General features: G+C 45.1%; 1 protein-coding gene across 1 annotated transcript in view; it reads right to left on the reverse strand.

Moving 5' to 3' along the window:
• Nucleotides 1–8733: 8733 nt before the first annotated feature.
• The window catches only part of Rfx8 (RFX family member 8, lacking RFX DNA binding domain), a 62202-nt gene continuing 53915 nt past the window's right edge, over nucleotides 8734–17020 (reverse strand). The window contains exons 13-15 of the mRNA XM_031367294.1: nucleotides 16601–16715; nucleotides 13952–14268; nucleotides 8734–9091 (exon numbers count right to left, since the gene is read on the reverse strand). Of these exons, the coding sequence (XP_031223154.1) occupies nucleotides 8897–9091; nucleotides 13952–14268; nucleotides 16601–16715 (627 nt within the window). The 3' untranslated portion in view covers nucleotides 8734–8896. The remainder of the gene's footprint in view (nucleotides 9092–13951; nucleotides 14269–16600; nucleotides 16716–17020) is intronic.

Consider the following 17020-nt stretch of genomic DNA (forward strand, 5'->3'; position numbering starts at 1 on the left):
TCACTCCAATCCCTCCCCTGTCTTCCTCTCACTCCCTCTCAAATTCACAGCCCCATTTTAAAATATTTATTATCATTACAATCTATACGTACATACATATAGAGATGCAACCTTCTCAGTTCATTTAGTGTTGCTGTGTGTCTATGATTTCAGGGCTGCCAGTTGGGATTGTATAACCACTGAGGGGGCTCATCCCTGAGGAAGACTAATTCTCTTTCGGGAGTCTTTAGTTGACTTTGTCTACGGGTGGGAGCTCTCGTGGTATTTCCCCTTCCATGTTAGAGTATCCAGGTAGCTAGTGTGCTTCTTTAGAGCCTGTTCAGACAGCTCTATTGTTGTGGTATCATGTGGTATCACCTGTTGCTCCTAGACACAATCTCACAGTGAACTTCTTGGTCCTCTGGCTCTTACAATTTAATTTCTTCATATTATCTTCAACACGGGTTATTTTCTGGTTTTGCTTATGCTTGCTTTTCAGTAATGGCCATCCTAGCAGCTGTGAGGGGCTATGTTACTGTAACTTACGTCTGTTATTCCCCGATGACCACCAATGTCAGCCTCTTCAGGTGTGTGCTCTGCCCGTGGACACAGCTTCTCTGTAGAGAAGTTTGTTTAGGTTCTTTGCTCACCTAAAAACCGGGTTTTATTTTTGTTGTTGTTGAGTTGTAGGGGGTCCAGCATGCATTTTAGACAGGAACACTTTGATCGAGTTTGCTTTCTGTTAATGTGATAAAACACTTTGACCAAAAGCAACTTGAGGGCTACATCAGTTCAGTTTCTGTTGCTGTGATAAAACACTGACCGGAAGAAGCTGGGGGAAGAAAGGGGTCTATTTGGTTCTCAAAACTCCCAGGTCATAATCTATCACTGAGGGAAGCCAAGGCAGGAATCTAGAGGCTAAACTGAAGCAGAGCCCATGCAGGAAAGTGTTTACTGGCCTGCTTCCAGGGTCTTCACATTCAGACACTCTCCTACATAACTCAGGACCACCTGCCTAGGGGTGGCACCGCCCACTGTGGGTTAGGCTTTGGTCTATCAATTAGCAATCTTTAAATTGCTCTACAGGCAAGCCCATGAGACAATTTGATGGTGGCAATTTCCTCCCCCTGAGCCAGTTCAGGGGAGGAAAGGGTTTATTTCAATCTATACATTATGGACCCCTATTGGAGGACCTCAGGGTAGGAACTGAAGCAGATACCCTGGAGGATCTTGGGTTGCTGGGTCACTCCCCGACTCATGCCCAGCTCATTTGCGTACATAACCCAGGCCTGGCTATGTATCGATGGTGCCAGCCACAATGGGTTGGGCCTTCCCACATCAATCATCAGTCAGACAGTCTCTCACAGACATGGCCACAGGCCAGCCTGACTGAGGCAGTGCTTCAGACAAGATTCCTTCTTCTCAGGTGACTTCACCTTCTGTCAAGTTGACAGTAAGAACAAGCTAGCACATACCCTGTCAGACATGTCACTCACGACTATTTTCTCATTCTATAGCTTGCTGGTGTGTCATTTACCTTGTTGGGCTTTTTAATAAATGGATGTAGCCCTATTTGTCTGTATTTGCACTTTCTGTCTGTACATGTGGTGTCATTCTTATACATCACCATCGAAACCAACCTGAGAAGCTTCCCCACTACGTTCTCCTCTGCAAGCTTTACCTGGATTTCAGCCTAAGTCTTCAATCTGCTTTGAGTTAATCTTGTATGTGGCGTAAGATCAAAGTGTGCAGATAGGTAGCTTTTAAAAGAGCATTTTCCCATTGTGTAGTTCCAGGGAATTTGCAGAACATTAGGAGGCTCTGTCAAAAGCCAACCTAATTTTTTTTCCCTCTTTTCCTTGTGTTTATTTCTAATCAAATCTTTTTAATTTCTTTTTTTCTACTAGTTGTGGGCTTAATTTATTCTTTTGGTTATTTGCTGTGGTATAAACTTGGATTACTTATTTATTTGTTATTTATTTATTTGTTGACACAGTGTTCCAGTGTGTATTCCAAGCTGACTTTGAAGTCACTTCATAGCCCAGGCTAGTCTCAAACTCTCAGCATGCCTCTTACCTCAGCCTCTTCAATGCTGGGATTACAGGTGCATATAGCTTTCTTCTTTCTAATTGTAGGTATCGGATGCTGTAAATTTCCTTTATTACTGCTTTTTCTGTGTGCCCTAAGTTTTGGTGTGTATCTTGGTTGGTCTCTTAGCTCAACATGAGGTAGAGTTATCCGGGAAAAGGAACCTCAGATGAGAAAATGCCTCCTTTAGGTTGGCCTGTAGACAAACTGTAATGCATTTGCTTGATTAATGATTGATGTGGAAGGGCCCAACTCTCTGGGGGACTCCTCCCCATCCTCACGGGCATTTGGTGGGTTAAGAAAGCAGGCTGAGCAAATCACAGGGAATAAGCTTGTAAGTAGCACTCCTCTATGGCCCACACTTCAGTTCCTGCCTCCAGGTTCCAGCCCTGACTCCCTTTGTGATGGATTGATTGCAACTGTAAGGTGAAATAAGCCCTTTCCTCCCGTTGTTGCCTTTGGCCAGTGTTTCTCACAGCAGCAGAAATATAACTAATACAGTATGTTATGCTTACTTTTGGTTTGTTTTGAAGTATGCTCTAAATTGTCCTTTGGTTTGATCCCTTGGTTCTTCAAGAGAGTGTGATTTCTACATATTTTCAGGTCTTCTAGGGTTTTCAGATCTGCTTTTGAATTCTAGTTTCATGTCAAAGCTCAAATGATACTTAGTATAATTTCAGTTTTCTGAACTTTGTATTTGTTGGCACTTTTTTTTTCCTTTTGGCTACTTTATTGAGTTCTTACATCTTTTTTTTTTTTTTTGGTTTTTTTTCGAGACAGGGTTTCTCTGTATAGCCCTGGCTGTCCTGGAACTCACTCTGGAGACCAGGCTGGCCTCGAACTCAGAAATCCGCCTGCCTCTGCCTCCCAAGTGCTGGGATTAAAGGCGTGCGCCACCACCGCCCGGCTCGAGTTCTTACATCTTTTATCTCCATTCCAACCTTTATTCCACCCTAAACCACCAACACTAGGTAGAAGGGAAAGAAGGTTAGAAGGAAAGGGGGTGTAGACCTCTTTAGACAGTTACTGCTAATTAGGGGTGTTGGCTTCCTTGGAGCAAGTCCAATCTTCCTTGTCAGGATATCTAATTTCTTCTCCTCTCTTTGCTCATGACCACTTGACAAAATGCAACAGTAGCAACTTGGAGCAGCAGGGGGAGGAGCAGGGGGAGCAGCAGCTTCCTCAGTCCCTCTCAGGGCTCTCCCATTTACACCCTCTCCAGAGTCCTCAGAATTAAACTATCTGCAGCTGGCAAAATTCACGCCCAGGTTCAAGCATGAGGCAAATCACAATCACCAGCTGTAAAGCAGCCTCTTATCCCACACCTGGGGTTAAAGCAAAGCCATACTCACACAACATAACTGAGTTTTTAGAGAAACCAAACTTCTCAATACATGTATTTTTTTCTCCTTTATTTTTAATTTTTTTCGTGTACATGTACTGCATTTATATCATTCCCTCAGTTCTTCCACCTCATCCTGTTTCTCTCCCACTTCATCTCACATTCATGGTCTCCTTTTCTTCATTATTATTGCTACACACACACACACACACACACACACACACACACACAGAATATACATATATACACACATCACACACATGACACACACCACATATGCAAATATGCTCATATATACACACACCACACATATGTACAAACACACAAACACCACATATATACCCCACAAATACAAATACAAGTCTGAGAGTATCTTCTCTCCCCTTCATCTTTGAAGGCATTCCTGTTCATTTTTCTCCCTTATTACTATTCTGAATAGAGTCCCTCTTTCTTCTGGCCTGCTATGCTTCCTGGGAATCTCCTGATAGCTATGCACATCTCCCCTGTATGTGATGAGGCTTTTTTTTAATTATTATTTAATTCAATTGCTTTTGCTTCTTCCAAAATTCTTTGTCTTTTGGTAGTTCAGCAGTAATGTGTCCTGGGGTGAGCTTCTTTAGGATCATGTGGTCAGAGTCTACTGGGTATCTTAAACTGGGGTACCATTTCCCTCCACAGATGTGGGGAGTTCACAGTAGCTATCATTTAAGTAATCTTTGCATGTGCTCCTTTATCTGTTTTCTCTCTGGGGTCCTCACAGGCTTTACTGGTGCCTCTGTGGTGTCTGATGGGCCCCCAGGTCTTTTCTTCACCTCGGTTTGTTCCAAGTCTGCTTATTTTTCCACCTTCTTGATCAAATCCGATGCTAAACTTCTCTGGTCATTTTTCAAAAATTTAGTTACTATGTTTTCATCTCTAAACATTCTGCTTTTTTCCCTCTCTTAGTTGATATAGGCTCTTTAGATAATATAATTTCTTTTACAGTTTTTTGATTAGAAATTCTGCTATATAGGTACACTAAAAATATTTACTGTTATAATTGCAAATTATATATCTGATAACAAATTTATATCCATAATATGCAAAGGTCATTTATAACTTATCAATAAGAAAATAAAGAACCCCATTCTAAATAGGGGAAGAATTTCAACGGTTGTCTTCCCAAGCAGCGAAGCAAATGGAGAGGGTGCTCAGTGTTAGTCATTAGGGGAAGGCAACGGGAACCGTGAAATGCTCCTCCCTCCTTCCCCAGGGTGGCTGCAATGAAACGGGCAGGGCACCCATGGGAGGAGCATGCAGATGAACTGGGTCCTTCCTATATTGCTGATGGTTCTATAAAATGCTGTCACTACAGGAGTTCCACTGCTAGGCATAAATGTTGTGTATGTGTCAATGATTGTTGTGCATCTGTCAGTGCTGTTGTGTGTCTCTGTCAGTGCTGTTGTGTGTCTCTGTCAGTGCTGTTGTGTGTCTCTGTCAGTGCTGTTGTGTGTCTGTCAGTGCTGTTGTGTGTCTCTGTCAGTGCTGTTGTGTGTCTCTGTCAGTGCTGTTGTGTGTCTTTGTCAGTGCTGTCTTGTGTCTGTCAGTGCTGTTGTGTGTCTTTGTCAGTGCTGTTGTGTGTCTCTGTCAGTGCTGTCTTGTGTCTGCCAGGATGTTCCAGTAGATTGTGCAGAGGCTCCACTTTCAGGTTGGTTCTGACATTCGGACACTTGCCCCGTTTATCCTGAGGCCATAACTTTTAATGAGGTTCCCCATTGAAAGGGTCATCCAAGCAAGGTCACAATTTGGTTATAAAATGGTTGTTGGCACACCCTATGCAATATCAAAATTGAATAATGATATCAGATAAAATAACAGATGGGAATGAAGCTTCTGTATCATCCATTGTCATGTGTATGCAAATGTTTTAATTCTCTTGAAAAAAGGAAAAAGAAAAAACTAAAAAAACAAAAGTGCAACTCAGGTTTCCTGGATTGGTAGTAGTGGCTGGTTACCTTCAGCTGCTTTGATTAACTCTGGACCTAAGCCCTGGGTTCTTGTGTTATTTCAGTGTAAGACTTTTAAGAGAAAGGTATGTGTGTGTTATAATGTTTTTATCATTGTATTCAATACATGCACACACACATTACTGTGATATCATATAACACAGCTCAACAATAAAGTGGGTGTCTTAGCCCTCGGTTTTTTGTTTCTTGGGGATTGAATGCACGCTCCTGTGTGCACAGGATAAATGCTCTACCACTGAGTTACTTCTTTAGAAAACAACACTGATTGGAAATCCAGGAACCATTTTAAATTCATGACTACTGACCTCAAGGGTGACCCTGGACTGTGAGGTATGGCCACCTGCTTCATTCTGCTCTCTGGCCCTCCTGGAACTCACTTTCTTTTACCCTCCTTACATCAGATTTCAAATTGTACTCTGAGAGAGGTGCTGCTCCAGTGTTCTTCAGGAAGCCTCCAGCCATTGCTGGTACCCTGCGGTTCTCTAACGCTAACCCCCAGGTCAGATATTTTGCTTTAATCTGTTCATTGAGTCATTGTCTGCCTTTCTCTACCTGCTACACAAGCTTCATTGAAATCAGGGGCTTGTTTATTTATTCATGGTATCTGGGAAAAGAATAAATCTATGACAAATACTTAATTTTGGAACACACTGCTATACATTTTAAATGAAATATCCCTTTCTGGGGAAATCTGTCTGCTGCCAGAATGTTAGTGGGTTTCTAACTTATCATCCTGAGGGAAAATTTATGTTCCAAGATGTCTGTGGGTGTAGTTATTATTACCCAAGAGAGAGATGTGATATACCTCCCTTTCTGTAAGTGCCACATTGACAAACAGTGGTATGCCTTGGGGGGGATTCCTGTCTGTGCAGGGTCTCATTATTATTCCTAGTTCCAATTATTGTTCCAGAAGTACTATTGCTAGTGTGCATTCCTGGGGAGCCTGTGTTTCTCCTACATCATGAATTTCGTAATGCCACAGCAGTGATACAGGGTCTGCAAAAGGTGCTCCCTCTTGTCTGATGTCACTGAGCAGTAGTTCAGGCTGTCATAACAAGACAATCAGAGACAACTTGTCTAGACATTAGTTGGAGTGAGCTGAAGTCCATAAGATGTGTGGCAGAGGCAGTTCCAACACTGAACACCTCCTGGTGCTCACATCTGTTAGTGCCACTTCCTCTCTGGCTCTGAGCTCAGCAATATGTCTTGCTTGGGCCAATGGCACAAGAATAAAACAAAGATACCAGAGGTGTATCTCCGCCTCTGCTCTCCTTCGAGCTCCCTCTGCAAAGAGAATACGTGCTCCCCAGAGGACAGCCAAGGCATCCCAGCCAAAGCTTTCCTTGCCCAGTCAGCCCACAGCAAGTCTGTTAGGGGTCACCGCTGAGGCTCAAGAGCAGCCAAGCAGGTGGACTGTGGAGAAATGCTAAGTGAACAGTGGCCTTGTCAGGACGAGGAGGGACCATCCTGCTGCTGCAGCCGCAAAGCAGTGCCCAGCATCAGCAGAAAACAGGCCATGCAGCCTTCTCTGGAGGCTATTTCTAGCCCCTGGGTAGGTATCCAAACTTGAGGAATGGCAGAGAGGTTTCCTGTGCCCACTTGTGATCAAGCAACAGGAGGAGGCTGACGTATTACAGGAGACCAACACATCCTTCTTGAAAGACAAAGAGCGGATCTTCTATCCTGCTGAGAGTGGCTGCAGGCCCTAGGCCAGCAGAGATAGATTAATATAATAGCCCCTCACCCCAGCCCCTGCCTGGCTCAACAGAAAGTGACACAGGGAGTTAAGCAAAACACTCCTCTGCAGCATGTCCACATGTCCACACAGGGCACTTCTGTCCACACCCCAAGGCACATAGGCCCTACTGGCTTTTCAAACTCAGCTTACTTTTTTCAGAATCCTCTGAGTGCCTTCTAGCCCTGCTCTCTCCAGGGAAGTCCAGTCCAAGCCTTGTCATGGGAGCAACTTATCTTAGTAATGATCAATTTCCAATACTGGAGACAGAGCCCGAGATCTTGTACGTGCTGAAAAAGTGCTGTACCACTGGCCACATCCCCAGTGCCTCAATTTCTCATTTATTATTATTTTAAAATTTTAGCTCATTACATATTTATTTTTCTAGTTGATTAATTGTGCATGTGATAGTGGTCAGAGGGGGAGTTTGGAATCAATTCTCTCCATCCCCCATGCTGGTTTCAAGGACTGAACTCAAATCATCAGGCTTGGTAGCCAGTGCCTTTGCCTGCTGAGCTGTCTCACCAGCCCGTTGTAGCTTCTCCCCCATGACTCAGCTACCAACTGTCTGTTTATATGTTAGCAAACAAGAGACAAACAGCCTCTAGAGGGAAGGAGAGTATTGTCAATGTCTGATTAGTCTCTGAGACTCTTTACTTCCAGAGAGGTTGGGGGTAGAGGTAGTTAGGGTGGGGCCTAAAATATGATTATCTTCAAAACGATCATGATGCTTATTTTATAACAATTTTCATTTTGAATTATAATCTGTGTGTGTACACATGGATGTGGACTTGTGCATGTGAGTACAGTGAACAGAGAAGCCACAAGAGGGTGCTGGGTCCCCCAGAACTCAAGCTAGAGATGGCTGCAAGCTGGGGACAGAGCTTGGGTCCTCTGGAGCAGCAGGAAGCACTCTGACCTGCTGAGCTATCTCTCCAGCCCCACAGATGAGAAATCCTAGTGTGACCCAGTTCCTATTTCTTAAAACTTCTATGCATGTAGGAAATTAAATTCATTTTTGCAGGTAAATCTAATTCCCCTCATATGTGGAACTAAATGATATGTAATTTCTCAAGTCATTTCATTTATACCGGAAATCATGTTAATAATCAATCAGCTGCAGAAATTGTATCCGTTCAGCAGGGATACACAAAGTTTCAACAACTTTTAAGATTGTGCTTCATAAAAGGGTCCTGTTGTAGACATTTTTGAATTATAATTCTACCTCATACTTTGAAAACTGAGGTAATGAAATGGGTGGTTAGCCACGCCAGGGAGTGCCAGGGAGCAAGCATAATGGGACACACACACACACACACACACACACACACACAAATGGGCAGATGGGTGGAACTCAGTGAGCATCCTCTTGCTCTTCAAGACTGATGGATTCTTATACAAGTTCTGTTTTGATGGGTTCACAACAAAGGGGAAGAGAAACACTTGTTTGTATTTCTCAAACTGTACCTTTCTCTGGAAACCATGCCTTACTCCATATGATATTTCTTAAACTGGTCTTCTGTTTTGTTCCCAGAGAGGACTATCCAAAAAGATCCAAAAGAATTCCAAGAAGCAAGACGGACTATTCTCAAAATTAGTTTATAGTTTGATCAAATACAATTCCTCAAAATACATACAAACTAAAATGCTTCATCTATTATTATATACATTGAAATCTCAGAGATCAATACAAAAGCTTTAGGATTTAATACATGTTTTAAGATTGCAAGCCTGCTTCCTCACTCCCTACTCCAGCAAACCCCCTTGCATGTTCACATTGCTTTTCCTGCAGTAAGTGTTGTCTGAGCTTTGGGGCACATCTGATATGTGAATCACAAATCTCTGTCCATTGCTTAGGGTTATGAGGGCCTCTTGTCCCACGGGAAGGCTGAGCTTCACAGCACTGTCAGTGGCCTTGTCTTCCAGCAATACCTGGATGAGCTGTAAGGGGCAGGGGTGGTGTTTGAAGGGAAAAGACAAAAGAACACCATTATTCTAGTCCTGGTTGTAGGAGCCACCCACCTGAGGACCTAACTGGAAGTGTGTGCATTTCCATTGCTCCTGCTGGGGGACCCTAATTTCTCACAGGGAACCTCTACACCTCATGGAGATTTCCTGGGAGGACCCGCCAATTAGAAGACGAGGGAAGAGAGATGGCTCATGTCAAGCCTTTAGGAAAGGTGTGAGGGTCTGCAGTAGAGTGACATCCTGGGGCTGATTTCTTCCCATAAAAACCTCCCCCGCCATCCCTCAAAGATAAACTTAGACTGGGGGAGAGGCTGTGAAGACAGTGGGTGGACACTGGTTGAATGGACACTGGGTTGGGCAGTAGAGGGATCCAGAGGTTCACAGGCTCTGATACAGCTCATAGAGCCTGTCTTGCTGACCTGCTCACACCAGGGGAACAGGGAATGGGGTGGGAGGGCTGCCTGTGTTTCCCTCAGCTCTAGGGAACTTGGGAGATTTACAAAGCATTGAGCATGACTTCAGGGACTTTAGATATGAGTAGCTTTCATCCTGGTCTGAGCTCATCAACAAGTCTTCCATAAGTGAATATATTTTTTCAAAGATGTGGACAAGACAAATCTTAGGTGCAGGACTCACAAAAATCTCTCTCTCCAACTGCAATAATAAACACTCTATCCTCAAGCACACCTCAGAAATCTGTCTTTGGGCTATTGAGATGGTTCAGCTGGTAAAGAGTGCTGCCAAGCTGGATGAGTTTGATCTCAGGGACCTACAAGGTGGCAGGAGTGAATCAACTCCCATGAGTTGTTCTCTGACCTGCACATGAGCACTCTCCTGCCAACCCCTACCATGGATACAAAGTCTCTCTCTCTCTTTCTCCCTCTCCTTCTCTCTCTCTCTATCCTTTAATTCTAAATACATGAATCAGGTTTTGTTTTTTTTCCTTTTTTGGTTTTTCGAGACAGGGTTTCTCTGTGTAGCTCTGGCTGTCCTGGAACTCACTCTGTAGACCAGGCGGGCCTCGAACTCAGAAATCCACCTGCTTCTGCCTCCCACCACTGCCCGACATGAATCAGTTTTGGTTTGGTTTTTTTGTTTTGTTTTGTTTTTTTAAAGATTATTTTTCTTATCTGATGTCACCAACACCTTTGATTTTGTTCTTGAACATGCCTTGGCATCTTAGAGTCTTTGGGATGTTTGCATAGTTCACAAGACTGGAGGATGGATGGGTCAGTCTGGAATGCTTACTTCAGCTGTTATCCTGGGTGCAGGGCAGCACTAAATTGTTCTGAGAATGAGGCTGTCACAGATGTGCAGTGCATGGGGCATTAACTCTCAGCAGATGAATGCAGATGGGACACAAGCATGTGTGTGTGTGTGTGTGTGTGTGTATGTCTGCGCGCGTGCATGTGCCTTTTTCCATTGATGATGCACATACATGCTGGATAATGAGTGCAATGGAAATCAGAGGCATGTGACTTCTCAGTGTTCGCTTGTTTAAGTCATTACAGCTAACTCAGCAGGCGTGAAGAAACAGAGCGGCTTTAATTAATCTCTAATGCATATTACCTTAGATTATCTGTCATTCATCTGCTTGTACTGCTTTATTACGAAGTTCAATTAAGTTTTTAATGTCTTCTCTATTGTTTCTGCCAATTAAACATAAGTCAGACCTCGCTGTAATGAGCTTCCGGGACTACGGAGTTGGGTGGCGTTAAGGGCAGGTGCTCAGAGCAAGGAGCTTGCCTGGAGGAATCACCATGATGACTCGTGGATGGCTAGATGTTGTTTGAAAGCATTTTTCAGTGATTGGCTTATTTAAACCTATGGAATTAAGCTGCTTGCTCTGGGTTCTCAAGTAACACATGAAGAGGTGAGATTCTGGAATTTGTGTGCAAGAACTGAACACTTGCCAAGTCACTGAATTCAGAATTAATCCCATTGGTGGAAGACCCTTGGAAGAGAGGATGCTGGGAAGGTTAGCCTTGGAAAGGCATCTGTATAGGTGTGAACCCTGCACTCTCAGTTAGGTGATCTTGGGGGAAAATAATCCACCATCTGAAAGCCTCAGTGATGGCACTGTAACACAGGTCTGGTGGCATCCCCTTTCCCACATGGTGAACTGATGGTCGTGCCTGCTCTCCATCCTGTTCAACTGTGGCTTGGGAGGTGAAAGTTCACTTGTTCCCCTTTCTGACTGACAGGGTGCAGGCAAACTGACAAGATTCTTTATTTAGCTAAACGTAACCCCAGAGCTATCTTCTTCTAGAACTATTTATTCACTTAAAGGACTCTCTAGTCAATTTGGAAAGGTCCCTTCCACCCCTGATATGCCAGCACCCTCCATACTTGGTTCCTCAGCCTTCACCATTCCCGGGGAAAGGCCTGGGCACCATGGTCCACTGCCAGAGACAATCCTATCAAGCTGATTTACCCAGAGCCCTCCTGATGTTTGGTGTCTCCTCCTAGTGATTTCCAACAGCTGAGTGCTCCTTGATCCTAACCTATGCACTATCATTGTTTTCAGAGTTGAGTAAGACCCTGTTCGGTGGTCCTTGTACCCACCAGAGTAGTCTTGAATAAAGTGTTCCTCGTCACGTTTTAGCCAACATTATTGGATGATACTTTTTATTCTTCAACAGATTCTCATGTTGTAGTTCATACCCTTACTGAATACTACAATCCAGCACTAACGTTGGTGGTCCTATTAAGTTTCACAGAATGCTCTAGAATAGGCTTAGATGGGCCCACTGCGCCTGCTGCTAGGCCTGAACAGATTTTCCAAGCTACTGCCTGGGGAGAATCATTCCCTGTTGGCCTTCTTCATAGGGGCCTGGGCTCCTTTCTGTCAATGCTCCTGGAATGTTGGTTCTAGCGCCTCTTCATCTGAGGAGGCCCAGCTCCCACTTGCCGTCATGCCTTTGACTTTGGAATCAATAGTCATTAGTTCCTGGCTCACTGACTAGGCTCACTCACACACAGGAGAAGTCTGTTTTAGGGACATACATTGTAACAGGCTGACTCCTTTGGCGTTGTCCTTGGAAGAAATACTGTTTATCTGTCTACAAGGTTGCTTCCTCTCCCTAGTCCTTCCCCATCCTGTCTATTTCTAGGCATTCTACATCCTAAAGGGAAACCCTGCCTAAATTAAGATGTTAGCTGATCTTTCCTTAGATTTATAGAACCTGGAACCTCTAGTGAACACTGGAATGTACGATACTCTGTAATCTTTAGTCTTCCATACTCGATGAACACAGTAGGAGACTGACAAGAGTCTACCAAGAAGAAAAGTGATATTTGTCTCTAAAGAAGTTCAGAAGCCAGGGCATGGTGGCTAAGAACTACTGCGGTATTCTGGACAAGAAGGGAAACAGAGTCGCGCACCATAAATGGTAAAGATATACTTAGGACGGAGCCATCCCTCCTGGCTCCTCTCTGCCCTCCCTACCAAAGCTCTCAGCACTCCAATCCAGTCAGGACAGAGCTTGGAGTCACTGGCTCCTCTGTCTTCCCAAGACACTGGCCCCTGAACAAGCCTGATTTCTTTCTCAGTGTCTGTCTGAATGTTGGCCATGGGAAGGGTGAGCAGCCCATACTCATACCAGTAATGCACAGAGGCTATTAACATAAATGGACAAATTGACTATTTCAAGATGAAAAAGCAAAGTCTAAGCAGAGAGAGAAAGAGAGACAGACAGACACACAGATAGGTCTGTCACCTTGAAGACACATTTTCTTGACTCCCACTCTTTTTTTTTTTTTTACTTATGCAATTCTTTTCTGAATGTCTTGTATAGAATCTTTGAACTCTGGAACACTTAAGGATTTGTTTTGCAAAGACAGTTAGTTCCCTGGAAGGCTGTATTTTGGGGTCTACTGGGTATGCACAGTTTTCATATTCACTGCTGACTGGGTCATAGGCAATGCATCTGCTTCTACGTAGCCTATCTGCTCTACAGGGGATCTGTGATCACAAATGGAAAGCTAGGGACAGCGACTAAACCCCAAATGTGTGAAGGGGTTGAAGAAATTAGGGCCGCAGAAAGGGCTCAGTAGAGCAGTTGCCTTGCAAGAATGAGCACAATTCCAGAAGCTTCTGAGAAAAGTTAGGCAGGAACAGAGACAGGTGGGTCTCTGTGACTCAGTTAAACCAACCTAGCTTAATGCCTAGTTGTAGGCCAGTGAGGGAGTCTGTCTCAGAAAAGCTAAGATGGACACATACCACACACACACACACACACACACACACACACACACACACACACACACACACACACCAGCAGTGGGCAGGCAAACTGTCACAGCTGCCCTGACAAAATGACTGCAAACAAGTGGTTTCTGGAACCCCTTGCCACTGTTCAGTTTGTGCGGTCTTTATGAGATTCATAACTATTTTGCATTTTATTAACTCTCTCCCTCATTGTGTATGTCTCTCTCTGTGTATCCCTCTGTGTGTCTCTCCCTATGTATGTCTCTTTCTCCATCTCTGTCTGTCTCTGTCTGTCTGTCTGTCTGCCTCTGTCACTGTGTGTGTGTCTCTCTGTCTCTCTCTCTGCTTGTCTCTGTCTCTATGTGTGTGTATCTGTGTTTATCTGTCTGCCTCTTTCTCTGTCTCTCTGTGTGTATATCTGTCTGTCTGCCTTTCTCTCTGTGTGTATCAGCCTGTCTGCCTCTTTCTCTGTCTCTCTGTGTGTATCTGTCTGTCTGCCTCTCTCTCTGCCTCTGTCTCTCTGTGTATCTGTGTCTGTCTGTCTGTTTGTCTCTCTCTGTTTCTGTCTCTCTGTCTGTGCGTATGTGTCTGTCTGTCTGTCTTGTCAGTGTGGGTGTCTCTACCTTATTGCCTGTGGTGGTGTCCACCAGGAAGCCCAGCACCTGGAGCACCATGCTGCTCATGCCCATGGGACTGCAGCTCTGGCTCATGTGTTTCAGCGTCACCTGAGGTGACTCCACATTCCGGCTTGCACATTCCGATGTTGGCAAAGACTCCAGAGGGTGGAAAAGGGCCTGGTCTGGCTGGGTGAGGAACTGGTCATCTGATAGCAGGTCCTGGAGGCTCCCCAGGTCCTCTTCTTCCTCCTCCTCTCCCATGCATGACTCCAGGATGTGAATCACATATTCCAACAGCAGCAGATGAAACAGATGCCAGGCGCCTACATTTAAATGACACCAGAGGAGATGAACTCGTATGATAAACAGCAGACAGAGAGGCATAAGTCAATCTCTAGGGAATAGGTGGCTTTTAACTCCTTGGTACCAGAGAACGGACTGCATGGCTGGGGTGGTTGGTGGGAAGGGACTCGGCCTTTGACCCCTGCAGCCATCCACACTGAGGGAGCCCTGCATGTCAGCCGAAGACAGAGGGCCAGAGGCTAGAGCTGACTCTGTTAAGAGAGCAGTTAATACCCATCAGGTGTGAGTTGGGAGGAAGCGCACCACGGAGGAGACAGGTGTGGTCCCTTCTGCTCTACCGGAAAGAAGCCTGCCCTTGATATTTGCTGGGGAGAGAGAATGGGAGACCTAGCCTGTGCAATCTTTAAAGATACTTTTAAAACAAAGCAAAACTGTGGCTCTTGTGTGATCTGTTTAAGTTATTAATGAGAAAGGGGGGGCGGGGAGATGCTGTAGAAGGATATTAGAATGGGAGTTTCTAAACACAGGCAGCCGTGGGGACCAGTGACCGTATATTTTACAAATTGACACAGTGTGATCAGTCCTCTAGGCAGAATCAGCTTCACAAGGAAGTGAAGCACATGACATGTGCTTGTGTGAGCGTGAGGGGTTTGGGTTTTCAGTTGGCTGCAGGTTGCAGAGTTGTAAAGCAATGAAAGCATATTCCAGAAGTGTAGACTTCATTTCTTAAAACTGTAATGGTTTTGTTCATTTCAAAGCTCCCACCAGTTTCCCTAACCAGTGTTCGCTCATCTCTGATGGATGCAGGGGCACGGACACTGCTTGTGAGGCAGCTGTCTGACTTGTCTACAGTAAACTTGGTCAACAATGCCCAGCCTGCTAAACCTTGTGAAAACCACAGTTTACAGGAAGGGGGAAAACTGCCTGCATGAATGCTCTGACACTGAGTGACGCGCAGACAGGGGAACCGGGGCAGTGGAATGACACCCTCAGACTTGGGCATCTTCTGTGCTCACACATGGTCTTGCTCTATTTCTTTGCTTGGGATGGGTGTTAGCGTAAAGTTCGGACCAGAAGGGAGTGCCCCATTAAAAATGGGCGTCACCCACATGGCTCTCTCTAGCAGCAACCTTCCCAAGAGCTACAAGGTGTTTGTAAACTCATCTAGACTAAGGCTTCTTTCTGCTCTGTCTACACAAAGTGAGAGTGCACAGCAGCTTGTGGGGGGAGGCTGATCCTGCCTGACCAGTGCGTAGACCATGGGAGTGGAGGCTGTCTTCCCTCTGCTGTATACTTCATCACTGGGGGTAGTTATCATCACTGGGTCCGACAGAAGCAGCCTGAGGGAGGGCCAGCTTCGCTCACTGTTTCAGAGGGTTCATTCAGCCCATCACAGTGGGGAAGGGACTGGGAGCAAAGCAGCTCAAACCATAGTGTGCACAAATGCCTTCTCCATTTATTCAGGCTCTAGAGATGGGATGCACCACAGACAGAAGGTGGCTCATCCTTCTTCAGGTAATCCTGTCTGGAAATTGGAGATGTCTTTACAGACACACCTAGAGGTGTGCCTCACCAGTCTCCTACAGCATTCTAAATCCAGGGAAGCTGACGACTGACTATCCAGTGGCCGTGACAGCACTTGGAACATTGCAGGTGAGGATGTGGGGTTAGGGGGAGAAAAACCTGTTCATTGAATGATTCATCGCAGGAAATTACAAAAAAAAAAAAAAATGTTCCCTCCCTACAACCTCCTTAAGCTTCGTCTTCAACAATGACCTGGTTGTCCTTCAGAGAGGAGGACTGACCGTCACCAGGCAGGAACTCTGTCGTTTGCACATGGTGACAGCTTTATCAATTGTTGTTCCTAAGAGCTGAAAGCAGTGCTTCAGAGAACATGCTTCCCCTCCATCCCTGGGTGTCATCCTCAGCACGTCACAGTTTATGGCTCGAAAGCAGGGATAGTCTTTCTGTCTCCCAGCTGTGAGGGAGTGGGGAGGACACACAGTCTGTTTACTCAGTGGATAATGCCTGGCCACTAATAAACAGATAACCACGCTTTTCTGTGTCTGTGTGGCACACTACATAAAATATTAAGAGAAAGATGAATAGATTCTTCATGGCAACATGAAAACTTGTGCTGTGGTAACATTCTTATTATGTACCTGTCTTGTCTCTTAGTATTGATCTAATAAAGCACTCTTATTTACTTACCTACAGTTTTACTATTTCTTTGTCTGCTTTTCAGGGTGAGGGCTTGAACTTGTGTGTACACCGTAAGCGAGCGTTCTCTCACAGAGCCCACCCCCACGTCAGTGCTAGATTAACCATGCGTCTCCTGAGTGTCAGACTCACCAAAGCTGTCTCTGTGGCTCAGGGTCATAGCTTTGCTCACGGCGGTGAGGAGAAAATTCCACTTCAGTTGGAAGCTGGCGGCAAGCTTGATGAACTCCTCTTTGCTTTTGCTCGGCTATTATTTTTTTTCCAGGTAAGAGGGGAAAATGGTGTTTATCATAAAACCAAGGGAAAAGAAACATGTTTTCAAAAGCACATATTTGTCACGAGCAGACACTTTAAAAAAGAAAAGGACAGAGAGGGAGAGGAGAGTCGGACTGAGGCCGGCTCTGCGTGAGGCTCTCTGCCTGGTCTTACTGGGCTTTGTTTTGTTGGGTTGGCTGCTACCTCCTGGAGGCCTGCTGTTTTCTCAAGGGAGGTAGAGAGGGAGTGGATCCAGGGAAGGGAGAGGGGTGCAGCTTCAAGGAGTGGAGGGAGGGG

Source organism: Mastomys coucha, unplaced genomic scaffold (genome assembly GCF_008632895.1).
Source record: "Mastomys coucha isolate ucsf_1 unplaced genomic scaffold, UCSF_Mcou_1 pScaffold14, whole genome shotgun sequence".
NCBI classification, from domain to species: Eukaryota; Metazoa; Chordata; class Mammalia; order Rodentia; family Muridae; genus Mastomys; species Mastomys coucha.